A 23,096-nucleotide genomic window follows, 5' to 3' on the forward strand; every position below is an offset into this window, starting at 1 on the left:
TCAGGAACTCTTAAATAGGCATTTGAATGAAAATATGAAATTAAATTGTGTTTAAACTCAACCATTTATTAGCTGGTGCAAAAAGTGATAGCAAATATGAATCATACAGATTCCTATTTACAGTAACTCTATTTAGAGATCTTATATGAATCACACAGATTCTTTTTGATCTATCCCTGTGTTGTTTGATCTGTGTTATTGTGGTCTGGTGTGAGATTCGAGTTATTGTGGTATGTTTCTGGGATGGTTTTCAAGGCAACAGTTCAGGTGCTGGTTTGTAAGGTAGAAGACTGCTATTGTGGTAAGGCTGCTGTTTCTGCTGGAATACTAGGCCCCAGTTTGGGTGTGCATTAGCTTCAGGCTGCAGAGTTCTAAGTTTGCATTGGTGCTTCTAGTCTGCTAGTAGCAGGTTTGTTGTGTTTCAGTTCTGGGTTGGTTTTCAAGGCACTAGTTCAGGTACTGGTTTGTAAGGTAGAAGTCTGCTAGTGTGGATAAGGCTGTTGTTTCTGCTGGAATATTATGCACCAGTTTTGAGTGTACATTACCATCAGGCTGCAGAGTTCTTAGCTTGTGGTTCAGGTTGCTGGTTCTGTTTCCTTAGTTGTCTACTGCTGGTCTTCAAGGCACCAGTTATGTTTCCTTAGTTGTCTACTGCTGGTTTCTTTGCTACTGTGGTGAACCTCTGCTGCTGTTGGATGGTGCTTAGTGGTGATTATTTGTTGCTGTATGCAATAGAGGTTTCTTTGCTACTAGGGTGAGTACTGGTTTGTTGAGTGTTGTCCTGATATGTTTAGTGGTGATCCTTGGTGCTGCTGAGTGCAATGTTGTAGTGATGGCCTTTTGCTTTAGGGTGATAGAGTACTAATTGAGTACTGTTTTTGCTGATGAAATCTCAATGCAATAGAGGTTTTTGCTACTGTGGTGAATCTCTGCTGCTGCTGCTGTATGGCTTGCTTTGCTGCTGTCCTATTTATGTTTCACTACTGTCTGCTCTGTTTGGTCTCTTGTAGTGGTTGGTGTTCTTTGCTTTGTTGGTCTGCTCAATTTTGCTTACTGGTTGGTGGCTGCTCAGTTAATGTATTCTGTTTTAGTGGTCGGTCTGATTATGATAGGCTGGGCTTTTTGGCAGTAGTCTGTTTGGTTTTGTAGGTGTTCGGTTTGCTTTGTTTTCTCGTTGGTTTCTCACAAACTCTGGGGGTGCTAGCAAATGATAGGATGGGTTTTTTGGTGCAACCCTAGTTGGGACGATTTAGCTCATTATGATACTTTTGCACTTTTATTTTCTTTATTGATGGTTTTTTGTACTGTGTACTTGATTCTTACATCAATAAAGTTTTTCTTTTGCCGATCAAAAAAAAAAAAAAAAAAAGTAATATAAGTAACCTTAATTAAGCCAAGAAAGGAAAATGCATGGATAGATATATTTTTGTTTTATTTTTTTTCTGCATTTTGCTTTTGGCTTTGTTTTAGTCTGATGAAATAGGATGAGTGGCCAAACTTCTCTAAGTTATCTTGTGGTATTTGTTCTTGTGTAGGAAAGTCCAGAGCAAGAGATGCTGCATTAAATGTCGTTCAATCACCTTTATTAGATATTGGCATAGAGAGGGCTACTGGAATTGTCTGGAACCTAATTGGTGGTAGTGGTTTAACTTTGTTTGAGGTCTCTTTCTCTCTCTCTCTCATCATATGCATGGGTTTGATTTGTGTAGTTAACATTTGCAGATCTCTGTTTACCTCATATTTTGTTTGGGTATCTTCTGAATATAACCATTGGTGGTTAAAATTATCATCTAATTGAGAGTGAACTTCTACAACTTCCGAGACATAAATATATGTATACATGCACATACATATTTGTATACATGTATTGCAGCCTATGTAAATTCCTACACCATTTATTTATTTATTCAGTAAATAATAACTACATTAATTAGCATCAAGGGGATGCCACCCATGTACATCAAAAGAGCCTATGAGAGATCCCTCAGTTTTTATAAATATTTTTTAAATGACCAAAAGGTCCCACAAAAAGGAATATTACTTACAAATAAGGTATTGGTCCTAGGTTAGGCCCCACATTTGCCACTTAAAGTACCTTGAGGATTTTCTCAATGTTCACCAATTTTACATGAACAGAACAGAGGCAAATTCTTATGTTTAACCTTGTCATGCTATATTTGCTTATGTTGAACCTTGTCATGCTATGTTCTTTATCCGCATGCATGTCTCTTTATCTATCTTACTGATCACACCTTGATTCATACTTTGAACCTAAATGGTCAGTATTATTGGTGAAGAAAGGCACTAAATGTGTACAGTTTTGCTTGGCTTCAGTGTTTAAATCTTATGGTTTGTGAAAATATTGATTAGTTCATGGTTAGTTAATTGATTTGGCCTATCATTAATGCCAAATAACATTGACTCATGAAACAATAGCAATAATGATTACCCAAACCCTAAAAATCCTCTTTGACAGGAGATATCACTCATCACTACTGGGGACAGTGAGGCCCTTGGTCTGCATTTGTTTATGCATCCATTGCTAGTTCTCTGGTGTGACCTCACCCCCAAGAGCCCGAATAACAGAGCCACCATTGCATAAGCCCACTTTGCAGCATTCCTCTAGGTTTAGCCCACTTGCAAACAGGTCCTCTGCTCCAGTGGCATCTATTGCCTTTGCCTCCCCAATTGCCGGAACCCGAACAATCTGAAAGAGGTAATGAAATTCTATCCATTACTTACCAAAATGTAAAAAAAAAAAAAGTGCACTTTTTTAGTGCTAATGTTCTGTAGTTAGATCTGTTTCTATAGTTAGATCTGTGTCTGTAGACTTACTATATACTAAAAGAGAGCATATTGTGTACTTAAAACAGAATAAATGTCTTGTGTTAATCTTGTATACTTGACATGATCATTAGATAACAAATTCAGATTCACAATGTTTAGGATGATACCAATTATAATATCCATTCCATAAGGGGTACACATGTGCCTTTGGAAGAGAGATTATTATAAGATTCCATGGAATAGTTACCTTTCAAAGTTCCACAGATTTTATATATATATATATATATTAATATTTCTAATAACCAAAACTATGGAAGAGGAGACAAATATAACATATCACTGACCTCTTTTCCATGTTTTGCAATGTATCCATTAGGGCCTAATGTCACCACAGCCCACTGACAATGTTTTGCCAAAAAATCAAGAGCAGACTCAGGATTGGCACCTTCTTCACCCCTACAACCGTACCAAGACAATCAAACACCATTTACTAGAGACTGCACCCTTAGTTGAGAACCAATGAACTTACAATCATTTTTTCCGTCCACAAATACCACAGTGCAGCAAAAGGAAACACATCCTATATTTTCCATTCCAAGATTCTAAATTTATACCCAATCCACCATTGTAACAGATTTGTTCCTCTTCCCAGGCATTGTGTACAAAAAATCTCCTTAGAAGTAGAAAAAGAAAATAATCTTGTGAGGTGTATATGAGCTTTTCCTATGGCTTATGTTCTTTAATATCAATAGTATACTATGATAAATTCCCATTTAATTTGATTAATATCTTTGTGTTTGATTAATTACATCTATTGTTATCTAGCAGATATGGCAAAGAAACGATTTAGAACTTGCAATCTTGAGAATGAGTCCCAGAATAAGCGATCAAATGGCTCTTCACAACCTAGCCAATCAAATAACTCTTCACAGCCTAGCCAACCAAATAACTCTTCACAGCATAACGCACCAAGTGGATCTTCACAACCTAGTCACTTAATTGGCTCTCCACAGCTGGACTGGCCAAATAGAACTTCACAACCTAGTCGTTCAAATGCCTTTTTACAGCTTAATCGGCCAAATAGAACTTCACAGCCTAGTCGATCAAATGGCTCTTCACAACCTAGTTGGTCACATCCCTCCTCACATGCTCCATCACATGTTCTACATCCTCAACCTCAAGAATCAGAGGTTAACTCTCAGTTTGAAGATGATTTAGATGAGGACTGGTTAAGGGAAGAAGAAATGCAACGTATAGGTATTATTAGATTTTTAGTTGAGGTACAAATTACAAGTCACCCTTAACTTCCATGATATATTTCATTGTTGTATTGTAATAGATGAATTGACCAAGGGAAACACGCGGGGAATTACACGTATGGTTGAAGTGTGGAATTTGACTCCAGAAGAACGCATTATGCTCACCTTCAACAAGGATTTGTAGGCTGTTTCTACAGAGGGTGGTATATTCAGTCGCTTCATAGGCACCATTGCTAGGAAGCGACATTTATGCCCAATTAAGTACAAGAATTGGCATGAAGTGCCAGATCAGTATAAAGAGGATTGTTGGAATATTATCGAGGTAATTTTCTAACTACAAGTATTTTGTGATAATTCTACTACAGTAGTAAGGAAAATTGTATTAACTTCAACTACAATCTTAGATTTTATAACAAATTTAAGTTATAATTGAATCATTAATTTGGTTTCTATTCCTAATACCAGCATGTGCATGTATATGTTGCTTATTTGCAAATGACCTTCAAAAAGAACAATCAAAGATTCAATTTTCTTACACAACAAATAACACATTGTTGATCATATCATTATCATTAATCCAAAATCAAATATGCTGTTCATATCAATGTACAATAAGACAATACTAATAATACATTGATTTTCTGAGCAGATTGACAGAAAATGAGCACAGGATTTACAAATGAAAACAAAAGGTTGGCCTTTTTTCAATATAACCAGGACAAACAACTTTAACATCCAAGGCACTGAGAAGCTTTTTTGAAATGTATCCATTCCATTTCCTGTCTTCATAATGATTTCCTCTCATTTAGCTTCAATCGTCACTCCATTCTTTTGTTTGCTTATGAATCTAAGCCACCTTTCTTTTTCATTTTTTTTCTTTCGCTCTACATAACATGTTACCCCCCCCCCCCCGAAAAATCAGAACTCATCCTAGAAAAGAAAAAAATTAAAATCCAAAATTTAATCTATAAAGCAGTTCAAAACGTTCCCAATAGGCAGTCCTTCAATTTCTGAATTCCTAACTCCTCTGCTTCTGCATGTAGGTAGAATGATCACAATTTTCAAATCTTTGATTATATAACTGCTGAGGCTTTTCTTCATTGAATAAATCTTTTTAGGACATATGTTTGTTGTTAGGATTGTCTGAAAGTTCCTTTCCTGTATTAGGATATAGGTGTCGTCTAGAAGTAAGAAGTATGAAATTAGTGTGGTTCATTATCTCCATGTAAAAATATGAGAATTAGGCAAAGAAATGCACAAATTTAGTTTATATTATTGTATTGATAATTTTAAGAATGTTCATAACATGAAAAAACATACAATTGTAGTCCAAGTTTGCCATTCCTCAAGATGAGAGAAGAGATATGATTAGGCATCGAACATTGAAGTCAATGGGAGAGAAATGGAGAAATTGGAAATGTAGTTTAAAAGCAAAGTACTATGATGAGACAAAGACAGCATCACAGATAGTAGCTACTGCACCTTTAACAGTTAACCGTGAGCACTATGCTGACCTTGTCGCGTATTGGTTTTCAAAGGAAGGACAGGTATGCATAGATGTATGTTTTCTATCAAATAGTACAATCTCATTATATCATTTTTTTTTAACATATTGTTATGCATTTATGAGTGAAGGAACTTAGTGCAACCAATAAGGAAAGCAGGCGAGAGCAAACAAGTGCACATACAGGAGGATCTAAAACTTATGCACAACATGCATATGATATGGTATTTCAAACTTCATTCTTTCTTTTATATTTTGAATTTGGTTAGCGCATTATATTATGAATTTATTCTCAAACGATATGATTGTTACATAGGAGCAAAAAGATAAGATTGCACTAGATTGAGCAAAATTATATATACCGCTTCACAAAAGGAAAGATAGGACACCAGTCAATGAAGCAGCAGCTATAAAAATTGTATGCCCATTTAATAAGTTACATTTTCAAAATTCTAATGTGTTTGTGGCAAACAATCACTCTCGCTCTTTGTCTTCTTATTTTTTCCCCCCATTTATGCTATAGGAAAAACTAGAAGCTTTAATGAGCTCACAACCAAGTAGCTCCGAAGGAAATGTTGGTGGATGTATATCCTGGTCACCAAATGATATTTATTCTCAAGTGATGGGTAAAGAGCATCATGGTCGTGTTCGAGGTTTAGGATTTGGGCCTACTCCTTCCAAGCATGGCTTCATGTGTAATAATTTTGACCACTTAAGAATGGTTTCTGATGAAGAGAGAATGAGAGACAAAGACAATATAATTGAGTTGAAGGAACAACTAAAAACTCAAGGTGATCAGTTGTAAACTCAAGGTATTCAGTTGCAAGCTCAAGATGCTGTAATAAACTCTTTAAAAGAGCAAGTAGCACTTTTGATGAGTCAGAGACATAGTTCTAGTGGTTTGCAGGTATAGCTACATATAATATATTCTTTTATATGATGTATTTATCATATGTTATCATTTTCTATATTTATGCATACTTATGTAAATTTTATTGTATAAATTAGGCGACAGATGGATCTAGTGGCATTCCGGACCAAGCTTCTCCACGAACACATCAAAGATCCTCTTTTGGGAGTCATGAAATGCAACCTTCTAGTCGAGGTAAGTCATCATTACAATACACATACATTGACAAAAATTTAGAACCACTGTTAATGACTTCTTTACCAATAAATTGTTAGTTAGTTAGTTTGGACAAAATTGGGGTTTGATAGGTTGACTTCTCTACTTTGCTTCCTTTATTGGCATCCGTAAAAATACCAAACAAACCAATGAAATAGAGAATTGGGCAAAAATCGAACAAATTTGAATATCAGCAACGTATCAAACTGTAATATACAATTAAAAATTGACCCTTAGAAGTTGCTAGTGGTTGCTTGATTTGGTGGCTGCTACTAATGTTTGGCTTGATGATCTTCAACTTTATTGTAATCTTTATTTTTTTATATGTAAACCATATACTTACCAAAAAAAAAATAAGACTTGTCGAGAATTATTTGTTGTCTAAATTTTCTTTATAGATTTTAAAATTGAAAATGATACTTATGCTCATTCAATTATTTTTATTACAGGAAATAAGATAATATGAAGTATCAAACAATGGACGTCATTTCTCGATTTGAACATTTTTCATGGAGATCTTTATAAAATGGTGTCATGAGTAATACTTTTGAGTACTATTGTTATGTGACAAGTTTTTCTTTTGGATTGTGGTGTGGGCTATTAGTTTGCTAGGAACATTGGATCTTTTTTGTATTACAGGCTTATGTAATGAACCTTTTAATTAAGGTGTTTTGGATATTTTGGGATTATGAAAATGCAGACTCTTTTACCTTTTACAATTATTGAGTATTGAGCCATTAGAATAAAATAGTGTTGTTATAGATATATAATGTGAGCAGGGCTATGGTGTCTGTTTTGATCATTTTGTAATCAAATTGTCCCTGTAATATGACCTTTTGGGTTTTGTTTCTAGTTCCTTTTGTTGTTTGGATCTTTTCAATGTAACCAGGTTATGTTGCTCTTAGGTTTTTTTTTTTTGTATTGTTTGCCTTGTTCTTGCCCTCATTTGCTCTTTGCTTATGTGGTGTGTGAACAGGATGGTTTTTGCTATCTAGATTGTCTTTTTTTGTTTTTTGGTTTATGTGTCTTTGTATAGTTGGTGAGCTCCTAGGGTATACCCCTTGTATCTTGTAGTTTTTTGTCATTTTATTTATGACTTTATTCATCTCCTCCTCCCCCCCCCAAAAAAAAAAAAACATAGCCTACAACAGCGGTTAATAACCGTCGCTGTAAATAAAATTCGAAACGAATTCTATGGTTATAGCGACAGTCTAAAACTGATGGAATAGAGTCAAAATATAGCAGCGGTTTACTAAATGTCGCAAAAGTGAAGGATATAGCAGCAGTCGACCCGTCACTATAAAGTTAGCAAGTAATTGGTAAATTCAAGATATAGCGACATTTGTAACTGCCACTACATCAACTGTCGCAATAAAAATAACTATACCAGCGTTTGCGAAAAACGTCACTATAAGGATATGTCGACGGGGCTATTGCGGCGGTTTGGCCGCCACTATTGCAACCTCGGGTAAAGGTGTTTTAGTTTTTAGCGACGCTTTTTCCTGCTTTTAGCGACAGTTTTGGCCCCTACTAAATCTTGGTTTTTTTGTAGTGTTTACATTATTTTTTAATCATTAAATTTGTGAAAATTAACATTTTGGTATTATTTTAAGAAAGAACATGACAAATGTCATGTAATAAAGAGTGAAGTATTGCTTTAACACCATCATTGAATAACCTTTTGAAAAATGAGGTGTAATATTCATTTTTGACATATTATTTGTTTGACATTTTTTGTCAAAATAAGACCCACAGACTCTACGTGCATGAAGTTTTTACTTAAAACAAAATGTACTTTCATTAATTGGCCGCATTATAAATACAAAAAGTGTTTTATAGAGAGTTCTACATATATAGGAGTGTAAAAATGGCCCGTAATTTGTAGGCGACTCGAAGCCTACCTGCGGCCTGGGGTGGGCTCGGCCTGTTTAGGCCTGAGCCCGAGCCCAGCTGTAGACGTCCCCGAACGTCCCGGGAGGGAAATCCCCCCCCTCCCGTTTTGTTCATTGGGCTCACTACAGTTCAGGACTCAATGTCACGGTCCTGTATCTAATCTCGCAGAGTGCAATGCAAGACCGATGAATCATCAAAGAGTCCAAATCCGACAAATCGTTTTTGAAAACAGATTTTTTTAAAGAAGTGCCAAACATGGACTGTTTTGCTAGATACAGAGTCGCCACCTAAATATTTTATTTTGGGAAATTTAGGAAACCCTGACTCGTTTGCCTAAGGCCACGTGTTCGTCATCACCAAAGCTGCCTCGGCTCGGGAACTTGGGTACGATTGGGGAAGGTCACTTCGTGAGCACCCCCGCTTGCCCGATCAAAGATCGGCCTCTACTAACCATGATATCTAGTTTTGAAAACATTATGTGCTCTTATTCCGGTTATTAGCATAGATTTACTATGTGATGCGCACAACATACAAATATAGACCGGATCGCCTGAATTGGAACAACACATCTCATGTTTGTTTTTGAAAAATGGTTTGCTACTCGCAAGTAGGCTTAAAATACAGATTTTGCCACCCTCGGGTGGGCTTAGAAAACATGGTTTTGCCACTATCTAGTGGGTTTAAAACTCACAGTCAATGCATTATTCCAATTCAGATAATCCAACCTTTACCCACAGGCATTTAGGCAGGTATATCACGTAAGCACGTAGCCTCATGGTAAGCATGCTATCATGGCAGTCACTCACACACATGCAAGGATGCTAAAGCATAAACACTTACCGAGTACTCCAAGCCAAAACAGAAGCTATGTTAGAAATCCATGCATGATCCTAACTATACAGAAATGCTTAATGCAACATATGCAGGAATGCAATTACAATAGGCTCGGCTATTCTAAAGATGGCATGTGATGATGTTACAACTAACACGTATTCAATTTGGAATTGAAATACAAATACAGTTAGTATGACGCGCCGAGCCCGGTGCATGCAAGATAGATGAATGATGCAAACATGCAAGCATAAGTATGTTAATTGAAACATGCCATAATCTAACCATCATAAGCTAGTAAATAAAAGGGAGAAAGACGTAGAGTTGGAAGACATACATCACACGCACGCACACTTATTACAATTGTGCCCTCGCTCGGAGGGTCCGAATAAATAATACAGTCCGAATAATAATTACAGTCCGAATAAGTACAAAACCCTAATTAATTAACAATTTAACTAGGAAAGCAAGTAAATTAGCATGCAAATCCATGGACCGCCTCAGCTCTATTCCGAATAATGAAAGATGCATGCTCGAGTTGCCTTGCGCGGAAATCCATTGCGATGCCCCGATTCGCCTCTGTTTGCAATTAATGCCGGAAGGCTGTGCAAGGCTTTAGAAAGCTGCTGATTTCTGATTTGCTGCAACAGAGAGCAAGAAAGGGGCACAGCAAAGTATTTTCACATATGTATGCATGACTACTCTTCAGGGGGTGTAGTCATCGATCCTCGTGCCACTAATTACGCATCTCGATGCATGATGGCTGAGGAGTCAAATTGCACGACTCAATGTGAAATGAATGCACATATAAACACAACAAGACCTAAACTTCATCATGGGTAATCCGGAGTATCGGCGACCGGGAATTGAGATACGTTCCGTCACTCGGAGTACGAAACGTCCCTCGTTTCCCGTGCTTGGGCTAACTCCTATCCCAAGCACAATGCAAATGAGATGGCATACACAATGCGACTAACATAAAAGCTAGCATACGCAATGCTATGAAATGGCAAACACAATGCTCGATGTAACATGGCATACACAATGCTCTAACATGCAACTCAGCATACACAATGCTATGGACCGAAATGGCATACACAATGCACGATGGACTTACACCAACATGAGTGGACCTCAGCCACACTCACATCAGTGGCCATATGATGGAAATGAGACAACTGAAACACATGCAAACATGCACGGATGCAATGGACCGATCCTAAAGGCACAAATGCCATTCTACCAAAGCATGGCAAAAGATGCAAGATGGCATAGAATAGAACATGATACAGCTCTGAAATGGCATAGAAGATGGTCCCGAAACATGCAAATATGTCACACAATGCAAGTTAGGGGGCCCGGGTATCGAAACTAGTGAAGTGCGTTACCCTAGAGGTACCCAAAGCAATGCACCAATGGCAAAACCAACCCCAAACAGACCCTAGGCAGGCCTGAAACAGTGGGGAAATGGCCTAAAATGATGGCTCAGAATGTAACGAAATGGAGCTCATTCAATGGTCCGAAAACAAGGCATTCATGGACAACTCTCAAGCACACTTAAGGAGCATAAAACATGGCAATATGGCATTGATACAAGCTCTAAAATATGATGTATAATGGACCCAAAACATGAATACACCTCAGTATATGCATGTAATGGACCTCGAAACTCAAAGCTAAGCAAGTGTATTGAACCACGAGCATGCAAAACAAACATCATTCAACCATGAGACCCAAAAACAGAGCTAGGGCAGTCCAAAATATGCACAAAATCAGTTTAAGGCAAGGCCAAAAAGTGCTAAAATCAAGGGTCAACAAAGCATGCAAAGTAAGCTAGTGAACCATGATTTACTCTACAGCTATATGAAGCATATGAGGGCTCACCAAACCAACCAAAAACAGAAGTATGCCATGCTAAAATATGCCCAAAAACCCATGGAAACTCAGTCAACACATGCTAGAATGAGGTGCTCCTTTGAGAGGCCAATAAGAGGGTTGTTATACACATACAAGGTAGGCATGTAAAATGGAAAAACCATCTCTGGAAATAGGTTATGAGGGTCCTAAAATACACCAAAAAGGGCCTGGAATGGGTCAATGAAGCATGCAAATGAAAGCCCCATTGAAAGGCCTTTATGAGGATTGCTCTACACATGCATGATAGACACAAAATATGGCCAAAGGGGCTCCGGACAGAGTTAAGGCAGACCTAAAAACTCACAAATAATGGCCTGAAACAAGACTTCAAAGCATACAAATAGGAGCCCCTTTGGAAGGCCAAAAGGGCCAACAATCAAGACAAGGAGAGAGGGGGTCACCCCCCTATGATTTTGGCTCTCAAAACAGTGTGTTAGCCACTGAAAATCCACTGGATTTCAGTGGCTAGAAGACCAAACAAAGCATGAAACAAAGGCCTAGATGCAAGGCTCAAAGCAAGATGCAAACAAGCATACAAGGGGGTAGATGACCCCCAACAGAAAAATTCCCTTAATCAAGCTTCAAGAGGGGCTCAAAATAAGACTCTTTTCAGTTTATGACAAAGCTCAAAAATGCTTGCAAGTAAGGCTAAGATAGGAAGCAAAATAAGCCTACAAAGAGGGATGGAGCATACAAGGAGGTAGATGACCTCAAACAAAAAAGTATCCTGAATCAAACTTCAAGAGGAGCTCAAAATAAGAAACTTTTCAGTTTAATACAAAACCCATAAATGTTTGCAAATAGAGCTAAACTATTGAGCAAAACAATGTCAAAATGGGAAAAATAGAGACTTACCCTTGTAGCCAAAGGGACCAGCAGCTTCTGGACCAAAATAACACACCTTCAATCTCTGAAAACCAGCCCCAAGTTGCTTAGAGTGATGGTGGAGGTGTTGTGCTAGGAGGTGTAGGGCAATGGTGCAAGAACAAGGGTGTTTTGAAGCTTGGAATAGAGAGATATAGGGAGGGGTGTATGTATGAGCCTTCACCAATCTTGAAACCCTTGCAATGGAAGAGGCACCTTTCCTTTATAGAAGAGAGGGCCTAAAGATTCTTCAAGAAGCTTAAAACCAAGCTAAAACATCCTCCATATGTATGGAGGATGCATTCTGAGGCTTCCAGCTGGCACAGCTGGTTCACACTCATTAAGACAAAACAAAGGGTAGCTAGCCGACCAGTTCAAGTGGTCGGCCGACCACTTGACCTGGTCGGCCGACCAGGGGTCAAAGGGTTCAAGCTCCAAAGTTGGTCATCCACGAAGCCCTTGAAGTTAGCTTTCCAATGCCGCAAACCTTGCATTAAAATTCCTCCTGTGCAAAAAGTTATGCCCGTTTTGGTGAAGCCGCGCAGATTCGGTCCAACCGGATTGATGCCCTACTTCAACCAACCATATCTCCCCCACCCGAACTTGGCTTTAGGAGATTCTTGAGTGCAAAATGAAGTCCCGGAAGTAAGCTTTCCAACGGTGGTGGCCTCATATCTTAAATCCAAGTATGCAAATGAATAAGCCCGATTTAGCGAGGACCGCTTGACTTTTTCTCTCTTTCCCGGATTCATGCCGAACCACTTTTGACCACCTAAGTGGTCGGCCATCTGATTTTCTGGTCTTCCATGTGGCCATATTGAAGCCCCAGAAGTTAGCTTTCCAATGGCGCCAACCTTGCATCAAAATTCCTCCTGTACAAAGAGTTATGCCCGTTTCGGTGAAGCCGCGCAGTTTCGGTCCTACCCGGATTCATGCCGAACTTCTCCCAAACTAGTTTTCGTCTCTCTTCTCCTCTTTTCATCAACTCCAAACCCCTAGACAAGGTGTTTTGAAAGATTTTTCGAAGATTTCATCTCTCTTTCATTCATTTCCACTTTGTCCTTACTCGGTTTACCGAAAAGTGCAACATTTGACAAAATGCGAGCTTCGGAACATCGTAAAAACTTTATTTCAAAAACGTTTTGATAGAGAGGGTTTTAAGGTCTAAAATCTTTTGATCAAGATTGTTTTGGTCCAAAAAGGGATATGAAGTTGAGATTTGACTCTCTCCTTGCCGAAGAAACTGAACTTTTCCCTTGCACACCTTTCTCCACCACGTAAACCATCAGTCGCGTCCAAGTCTTAAGGGTGGTAAAAAATGGGATGTCTACATCAGTCGAAGACCGTAGGTCAGGGCCTTTGAAACCCAGCCCGGCCTGTGGGCCTGCCCATCGGCCCAATTAAGGCCTACTCAAGGCCCGGCCAGAGGCCCAGTGTCTTTTTTAGTAAAAAATAATAAAATTTTAGTAGAAAAAATTAAACAAAATGGTTAGGCCCACCCAAACCTAAGGCCAGGCCCACCACCCGCCCGATGTCCAAATATCCTTGGGCTAGGGCCTAATTTTTTGGCCCGTGGACCGACTCGACCCGAATTTTGACGGGATCTCGCGAAGCCCGACATAGGCCGGGCTGGGCCGACCTAGATTTGCACCCGTATACAAATAGTATCCATAGACTCACATTTTTGTTTTTGTGAAAATTTATTGTGCACTTAAATTTACTTTTTGTATATATAGGGCAAAATGCTTGAAACACTTTTTATAGTTGTTATTAATATTAAAAAAAATGTATAAACTATGTATTAAATGTATACAAAAATTTAAAACATACAAAAAAAAATTATATTAAAATTATAAATATTTTAATATTATATAATTTTTATTGACAATATTATCACGACCAACATATTAGTAATGACTGAGATAGATAGATGTTGATGGTAATGCACGCGCTTGCATGGCACAGCTAACAAAAAAAGCACGATGATGACATCTCTCTCCTTGTCTAACGAGATGACGTCTCCATTCTGAGTTCATCTCAGCGTCTAAAACGTAGTATTTTTTAGATATTTTGAAAACATCGTTAAAAGTTTACTTTTTAATTTTTTTTTTTATGTGAAATGTGATATGATTTAAAATTGATTAAAAATTGACTTTTGATTTTTTATTTAAGTTCTCAAATGGCTTAACGAGTGGCATGTATAATTCAGATAATTAATAATAAAATTAAATAATAAAAAATTTAATATCATAATATGTATATTACATAAGTGATAAATATGTTTTTAATGAAATTTAAGGTTTTTGGTTCAAAACTTGCTTAAACTGTGTATAATAATTTTTTTTTGTAATTTTATTTTAGCATATCGTGGCATGAGGAGAAGAATGTTTCACCAAACCAATTTAGACTTTCACTTAATAATAGTATACATTAAGAGATTGTTTGATATTTCTTATTTTAGCATATATTTTTATCTTATTTAAATCATATAATCTTTTATTTGAATTATATTACTTTTCTTTCGCTTTATATATCTTTTTATAAAAAGTCAAAAAAATATATTAATTTAAATCATTACAAATAACCCCTAATTATTATTATTATTTGGGTCCACATTCATAATTTTATTTTTATTTTTAGGCCCCGTTTGTTTTGGGGTATGAGAGGGGGATTGTGATTAGGATAGCTATGAGCCCAATTTAATGTGTTGTTTGTTTACAGAGTTGAGGAAGGAACTGCTAAGCCGAAGGACTTAGGATAGGCCTTGCAGATGGGATTCAGATAGGCCTCCAGGACTTGGTATGAGAAAAATAGTCTGGAGGACTAGAAATTTTTTTTTTTATTTTATTTTTTACATGTCGGGAATTTTTTTAACATTAATGTTTAATTTTTTGTATTTTTTATTAAGTAAAAATCATTATTTTATTTTATTTTTGAAATTATTTTATTTTATTTTTATTTTTTTAAAATTTTTTACCTGTTGGGCATTTTTTTTAAAACATTAATGTTTAATGTTTTTGTATTTTTTTTATTTGTTTTTTTATTTTATATTTATTTTATATAAAAATAATTTAATAATTCCTACACTAACAACTATCATCAAAATAAATATAATTTTACTTAATCCTCTCAATGTCAATTCCATCTATTCTATCTCTAAAAATAAACACTATCTTAGTTCTTTTTCACTTCGGTCATAAATGGTTGCTTTAAAAGTACCTTTTAAGTATGATTCGAATCTACTAGTTAACAATCATTATACATTAATTCATAAGTTTAAAAGGTACCCCCACAAACTTGACTTTTGCCCTCCCAAGTACCTAATAAGTAACATCATTCACAATTTTACTATTTTTCAGCTGGTTTTAGTTTAAGTTTTCTAAATTTTCTTTTTTTAGAAAATTAAATGTAGCGTTTGCTTTATTTTTTTAAATTCAATTTAATTTTTAAATCATGATTTAGATGAAATATATTTTTAAAATACAACTGCAAATTACTTTTAAAACTCAATCAATTTTTCTCTCTCATCTCTCCTCTCACATTCTTTCATATTCTATACATTAATCAATCAAAAAAAAAAAAATTATAAATCATCCCAAAATTATTTTCAAAACTTATAACCAAACAAATTTTCTTTTTTCAAATCATGATTCAAAAATTCAAAACGCAAAACACAACTCCACACTCAAATTATAATTCTAAAATTAAATAAAATAGAAATTTTTTTTGTTTTTCTTTTTTTTTTTAATTTTTACTAAATTTTTTAATATTTTAACCAATTTTTAAAATTTTTAAATACACCTAACACAAATACACTTAAAAAGTATAATATTTGTGATTTTTTTTTTTAAAAAAATCACTAAATCTTAAAAATACAAAAAGAAAAGGATATGAAAATTCAGTATATTTTTCATATTCTTGTGTATTTGTTATTAATTTTTTAAAATATTTTACTTTTTAGATACATCTAAGAGCATCTCCAAGGGGATAGTTAAACAAGAATTGTTAGGCATTTTAGCCAATGTAAGTCTAATTTTGAGCTCCAATGGGCTAGCTATTGGGCTAGCTACGTTAACATCCTATTTTTTTTTGGGCTACAATTGAAGAGTCTCAGAGGTTCTTCAAACAATTATGTATGTATATATTTTTAGATTTTTGTATATTTATGTCTTGGATTTGGAATTTTATATTATATATATATATATGTGTGTGTGTGTGTGTGTGTGTATAACAATTTTATATGTTCTTTCAATTCTGTTTGATAAATTACGGAATAACTTATTTTGTATTTTGTATTTTGTATTTTTTCTTCTTCTCATTCTACAGGTTTTGTATGTTTGTATGGGCAAATTTATTATTATTGCAAGTTTATATTAGTAAAATATCAACAATTAATATTTTTTTATTTTAAAAATTAATTAAGTTAGTTTAAATGATTAGCTAAAATAAAGAACGTGATTGGAGAACACAATAGCTAAAGTAATTAAGTAAAATAAAGAGTGTATTTTTTTTTGTACTTTAGCTAGTGAAAAGTAGAGAGTGTGGTTGGAGTTGCTCTAAGTAAGGTGCATATAAAAAAGTAGAAACAAAATGCTTAAAAATTTAAAAATATTCACTAAAAATTAAAAAAAAAATGAAAAATAAAAATCTCAATTTTTAGAAAATTGAATTCCGAAAATTGAAACCAAACATAGTGATTAGTTTTATGAAAAATGTTTGAGACTTAATTTTTTTTGCTTTTTCTTTTTATTTTATTTATTTATTTTTTACAATTGTACCTACAATAATGTGATATTATATATGTTAATTCTTAATTTGTTATATACTTAATGATATAGAGATCAACTCCCTTGTGGATCTAAAAGTATGAATATGTGTCATTGCTCTAGTTTTATTTACAAATTTCAAGTACATAAAGCATAGTTGTTCTCTCTCTCTCTCTCTATTTCTTTTTGAAATCCCCTCTTCAAAGAGGCCGGCTACTCTAGCTTTCCTTTTTCCCTTTGCTTCTTTTGTAGCTATTTTTTATTTATTTATTCATCACCATATTAGTCACTAGCCTTGGCGAAGTAAAGGGGTTATATATAAGGGATTTTGTATCTTAAAATCCTCAGAACTGGTGGTGGTGGGGAATTTATTAATCTTTCTATACATACCTTTATGACCTCTCATGGCATTCTACACCAACATTCTTGTCCGCATACTCCCTTTTAGAATGGAGTAGTAGTTGAGAGGAAACATCTCCACATTATTGAAACTACGATTTCCCTTCTCTATCATTCCTCTTTGCCTCTTGTCTTTGATGCTATAGCAGCTGCTACTTATCTTATCTACAGACTTCCTAGTGCTTCCCTTTTCTAATTCTTCTCATTTTGAGCTGCTCTATCATAAACCACCTGATTACACAATTTTTAAAGTGTTTAGGTGTTTGTGTTTCCCTTGGCTTAAACTATACACTCCTCACAAGTTAGCTCTGAAGTCTGCTCCACATGTTTTTCTTGGTTATCATCCATCTATCAAAGGTTATAGGTGTCTTAACCCTTTAATAGGCAAAATTTTACAGTCTCGGCATGTTCATTTTCAGGAAAATAGTTTCCCTTTTGTTGATATGCCTTCTGTGTCTCCTTTTTTCTCACCCTTATCTACCATTCAGAAATTTTTCTAGCATCCTTCTTCTCAGCCACAGTGTTCTTCTCGGTCTTCTTTTTCTCAGACTGCTTCATCTGTCCCTCAGTCATCTGTCCCTGTCACTGCTCAGCCTTTGATCTCTACTCCTACTTTGCCTCAGTCTTGTTTTACTAATCTAGCTCCCTTTTCACTTTTTCCTACCCATATTCCTCCTTCTAGTATTTCTCCAGCCCCTATTACCCAACCCTCTTTTGTTCCAATTAATTCCATTCATATTGATTTACCTCTGCTTCCACCATCTTTTACTAATACTCACCCTATATAGGCCAGGTCCAAATCCAAAGCCTTCTATCATACTACTATTTCTTCTGTTTATTTTTTTTTTCTTCTTTGCTACTTGATGTCCTTACTGAGCCATCTTCTACCAAGCAAGCTCTTTCCTCTCCAGTCTGGTTTCAGGCCATGATGGAGGAATATACTACTCTTTAACATCAAGGTATTTGGTCTCTTGTCTTCTTACCTCCTCACAGACAGTCCATTGGCTGTAAATGGGTCTTCAAACTAAATAGGAATTCTGATGGTTCGATTGCAAGACATAAGGCCAGACTTGTGGCTAAAGGCTTTTTTCAGCAGCATGGTATTGATTTTCATGATACTTTTAGTCAAGTTACAAAGCAACACATAATTTGTGTTCTTCTTTGTTTGGCTTCACATCACTTCTTTGTTTGGAAGTGTACATGGAACAGCCACCTGGTTTTATTGATCCATCTCATCCTCACTTGGTCTACAAGCTTCGTAAAGCTTTATATGGCCTTAAACAAGCTCCCAAAGCTTGGTTTTCCACTTTTTCATCACTTCTCCTCTCTTAGGGTTTTGTTCAAAGCAAGTGTGATTCTTTATGTTTTGCTCTTAAGAATTCTACTTCTGTGAGTTATCTCCTCATTTATATGGATGATATTCTTCTCACTGGTATTGATCAAATCTTCATTCAGACTTTTTTTAACCCCGAATGCATCAAGAATTCTCCATGAAAGAACTTGGGGATCACCACAAGAAATTACATTTTTCACAACGCAACAAAATATGTTGCTAAAAGTGAAAACTCGTTGGCAAAAAGTTTTACCGACACACGGAGCTACGTCGGCAACCCATAGATAAAAGTGAGTTGGCAAAACTTTTTGCCAACGAAATTATCATTGCATTGGTAAAAGTAACACCTTTAGCGACAAACATATTCATTGATAAAAGCCTTCATCCATCGATGACAATTTACCTTGTGTCGGTAAAAGTAGTTCAAATATGATGATTGTGTGAAACTTTTCCCGCCACAAATTTGCATAGGCAAAAAATATACTTTTAGCCACACAATATGAGTCGATAAAAGTAAACTTTTGGCAACACATTTACCGATGAGTTGTTTGTCGAGAAAGGTTTACTTTTTGGCAACAACAAATTTGTATCGGCAAAAATAATTGAAAATCCTTTATATTTTTTTATAAGATTTATTTTACAGACAATGGGTTGTGTCGCTAAAAATGCAAAAATTGCTGGCATAAATATACTGCACATATGACAATAATTTTTTACAAAATGCTTCCCTGTGATCTTTGGCAGCAACAACATAGTTTTACAGTAACAAAAACTATTACAGCCATATCACCATTACTTACCACAACTATCCAACCAAAAATTATAGTATAATCTCCTACACAACCTGTAGGAGTAGGCACTAAACTACTGGATATAGTAACAACAACATCAAAGAGGAATGTATACAAAAAGTATCGAAAATTGTAGAATGATCCACTTCAGTGACATGACATGGTGAAAAAAAGTTTCAATCACCACCAAACTTCAAAGCCAAACCATTGAACATCAAAATGACCAAAGTGCATCAAGTAACCCTATCCATTATGAAATAGTAGATAAGTATTACCAAGATGATACAGGTAAAACCAATCATAAAGCAACAAGAAGAGCAATTTTTTTTTTTTTTGGGTAAGTTAGAAATTAAAAAGAAAAAATATACAAATTTACAAGAGGTAGCCAATTGCAATTGCAATTGCATATACTTATCAATAAATATAAAAATTTATCTTGCAAAAAAATAAATAAATAAAATAAAATAAAAAATTGAACTTTCATATGCATCTAAACATTTAATATTGCAATGGTTTATAACTTTCTTCAGTTTAGGTCATAATCAAAATCAAATGAGTTCTTACCGAAAACAACACAAAAGACAAAACTGCAGAGCTAATGAATCATCAAAACAAAAAATTAATGGTAGAACAGATCATGAAGGTATCCAACAATTACCGCAATAAATCAAAATTTAAAACAATGGCAAAACCGGCCTTCAACAATGTTTGCAAGATTCAAACACCCAGGCTTGTGCATTGCTTGAAGAGTTTAAGTGCGTGCCTCAGCCAAAGTAGGTTTTTTCTCTTTTAGTTTTTCATATTGAAGAAGAAACTTGTTATATAAAAAATCAACTAAACTAATCAATTTAAACAAAAGAGAAGCTAAGAAATAAAAGTTCACAATAAAGCTAAAAACACCATGCTAAAATAATAATAATAATAATAAATATAGGACTACATTAAAATCTCTCATGCAACATTGCAGGCATTTCCTTTTCATACAAGCAACAAATGAAATAAAGCTGAAAAGATTACAGAGAGGAATGAAGTCTGTAAGCAAAATGAATTTTGGAAGATTTAACTGTCAATTTCTTGAGCGACATATAATTTATGTCGTTGCTCCATATCATCATAGGTAGACAATTAGAAAGAGCTGAAAAGGAATATGCAATGGGATTGAAGCCCCTAATAAGTCAACTGATAATAACTAAATAGAATAACAAATAATAATAAAAATAAACAAAGCACAAAAATAGGGTAACAAAAGGAGAACAGAAAAAGCAGTTATTTTCTGTTTTATAATACAAAAAATTTAGTTTTCACATCTAAAATTCATGCCACCTTCCACTAACTTTAAACATAGTAAAAGGATTGAGACTGAATTACAAAGAAACATTTTAAAAATTATGTTATGAATAGGACCCACTATAAATGTAGGAACACATAAAGTTAAACGGATAAGGTAACAACAACTTTCAGTGATGCACTCACAAGCAAAACAGGCAATAAGAAGCATGAATTGCCAGAGAAATGGGTTCTTAAGCCCCTAGCAAGATTCTCGATTGCCTGGATGGCTTCAACAGCAACAGTTATGTTTACATCTATATAACAAGGAAGGGTAGTTTTGAATTCTGATGGGACTTTTGTCCCTTTGTCAAAATGTGAATCGTTAGATTAATTCAACGCAACAGTTAAAAAATGTCCAAGAGACAAATGATCTTTCAATGGTTGAGATTGTTTGTTCACGTACATCAATGGTTGAGATTGTTTCTTCTTCTTTTCCATCCCTTTCTCTTCAGCTACCCTTCTCTCTCTCTCTCTCTCTCTCTCTCGCTCACATTCAAAATTCAAAATTTAGTTGTCTCCCTCATCTCTCACTCTCAGAGCTCACTCTTCATCTTCAATCTCACTAGCAACGGTCAAGGCCTCACCCTTATTAGTCACTCATTTCCTCGAATACCAAATACATAACAGATCGACGACTTCACAGATGCTGGGTTTGTTGGGTGCTCTGTTTTGCAAAGTAAAGGTAATACTCTCATCTCTTTCTTATTTTGCAAAGTGAAGGTAATACTCTCATATCTTTCTTAATAGATTATTGTGTGTATATAAACTGACTACAGATTTTTTTTGTTTTTTATTTTGTTTTTCTTTGAAGCCAGAGATCATCAATTGATCATTAGTGGAATAGAGAAAGAACAATTCCCAAAATCAAATCGTGAGTATTGTTTTTCTTTAATTTTCTAGATGCATGTAGGATTTTGGGTATACTTTTATGGGTTTTGTTGATTTTTCTTATACATATATATTATCTATTTATATAGACACACATATATGAAGAGTTGGTTGGGTTCCACGAAACCCATTTACTTTGATTTAGTAAGAATTTGTGGGACTATTGTATTGTGTTACTCTATGAAATGGTTGTTGTGCCATTACTATCATTTGGTTGTTACTAAAATGTTCAATAACCATTATATCTTCCTTGCTTATTAAGTGTTCGATAAAATGTTTCAATGGAATTTACAGACACACACACACACACACACAAAAAAGAAAGTAATACTCTCATCTCTTTCTTGAGCAGTTTTGCAAAGTAAAAGTAATACTCTGATCTCTTTCTTAATAGATTATTGTGTTTATATATATTGATACAGATTTTTTTTTTCCCCCTTTGAAGCCACAGAGATTATCAATTGATCATTACTGGAATAGAGAAAGAACAATTCTCAAAATAAAACTGTGAGTATTGTTTTTCTTTAATTTTCTAGATGCATGTAGGATTTTGGATATACTTTTATGGGTTTTGTTGATTTTTTTTATACATATATATATATATATATATATTATCTATGTATATATACACACATATATGAAGAGTTGGTTGGGTTCCACAAAACCCCTTTACTTTGATTTAGTAGAAATTTGTGGGACTATTGTAGTGAGTTATTCTATTGAATGGTTGTTGTGCCATTACTATCGTTTGGTTGTTACTAAAATGTTCGATAATCATTCTATTTTCCTTGCTTATTAAGTGTTAGATAAAATGTTTCAATGGAATTTACACACACACACACAAAGAAGCAAAAACTTAGATTAAATTTCATCTAAACAATACTTATACATAAATATAATATAATGGAAGTTGCTACTATGTGAATCCCTAAAAAGGTGCATATGGTATGTCTATAAAATAATATAATTTTTTTTTATTGGTGCACACACAATAAATTTGCAATTTATAATTTTACCACAAATTAATTAGCACACACCACAAACATTGGTAATTTTCATCATAAAAATTCATAACTATCTTATAATGTACATCCTTTTTTCTTCTTTTTTTTTTTTTTTTTGGATGAATAAAAAAACTTTATTAATATGATGTACATCCTTTTAAGAGTGGACCTTATTAATTTCCCCTAATATATGAGAAATCAATACATGAGAAATTAATATTTAGCCAAGAGAATGCATTTAAAAAAATAAAATAAAAAATCAAAGAACAAGATTGAAACCTTAAACAAATAAATTTTGGGTCAGAAGTAAAAAAATAAATTATACAAAAATAAATCAAACCTGAACTTAGGCTTTTTGTAAAAGAAAAGCAATTCTCAAAATTGACATGACCTACTTTTGTCAAT

The 23,096-nt window shown here is 34.7% G+C and overlaps 1 protein-coding gene across 1 annotated transcript; it reads left to right on the plus strand.

The window, feature by feature from the left end:
- The first annotated feature begins 4,965 nt into the window (after positions 1-4,965).
- Positions 4,966-5,969, plus strand: LOC145796576 (uncharacterized). The gene is made up of 3 exons (XM_082881795.1): positions 4,966-5,593; positions 5,682-5,774; positions 5,867-5,969. Exons 1-3 carry the CDS (start codon positions 5,411-5,413, stop codon positions 5,894-5,896), a joined length of 306 nt encoding a protein of 101 aa, XP_082737921.1. The 5' UTR covers positions 4,966-5,410; the 3' UTR covers positions 5,897-5,969.
- The last annotated feature ends 17,127 nt before the right edge of the window (positions 5,970-23,096 follow it).

The sequence above is a fragment of the Camellia sinensis genome, chromosome 8 (assembly GCF_055761805.1).
Source record: "Camellia sinensis isolate YWXY chromosome 8, ASM5576180v1, whole genome shotgun sequence".
NCBI classification, from domain to species: domain Eukaryota; kingdom Viridiplantae; phylum Streptophyta; class Magnoliopsida; order Ericales; family Theaceae; genus Camellia; species Camellia sinensis.

What these genes read in the sequence shown, in the direction of transcription:
- LOC145796576 (XM_082881795.1), top strand. Translation starts at nt 5,411, where the DNA reads ATGATTAGGCATCGAACATTGAAGTCAATGGGAGAGAAATGGAGAAAT. An exon ending in GGTTTTCAAAGGAAGGACAG is followed by an intron (nt 5,594 to 5,681) that starts GTATGCATAGAT and finishes TTATGAGTGAAG; the next exon opens with GAACTTAGTGCAACCAATAA. An exon ending in CACAACATGCATATGATATG is followed by an intron (nt 5,775 to 5,866) that starts GTATTTCAAACT and finishes ATTGTTACATAG; the next exon opens with GAGCAAAAAGATAAGATTGC.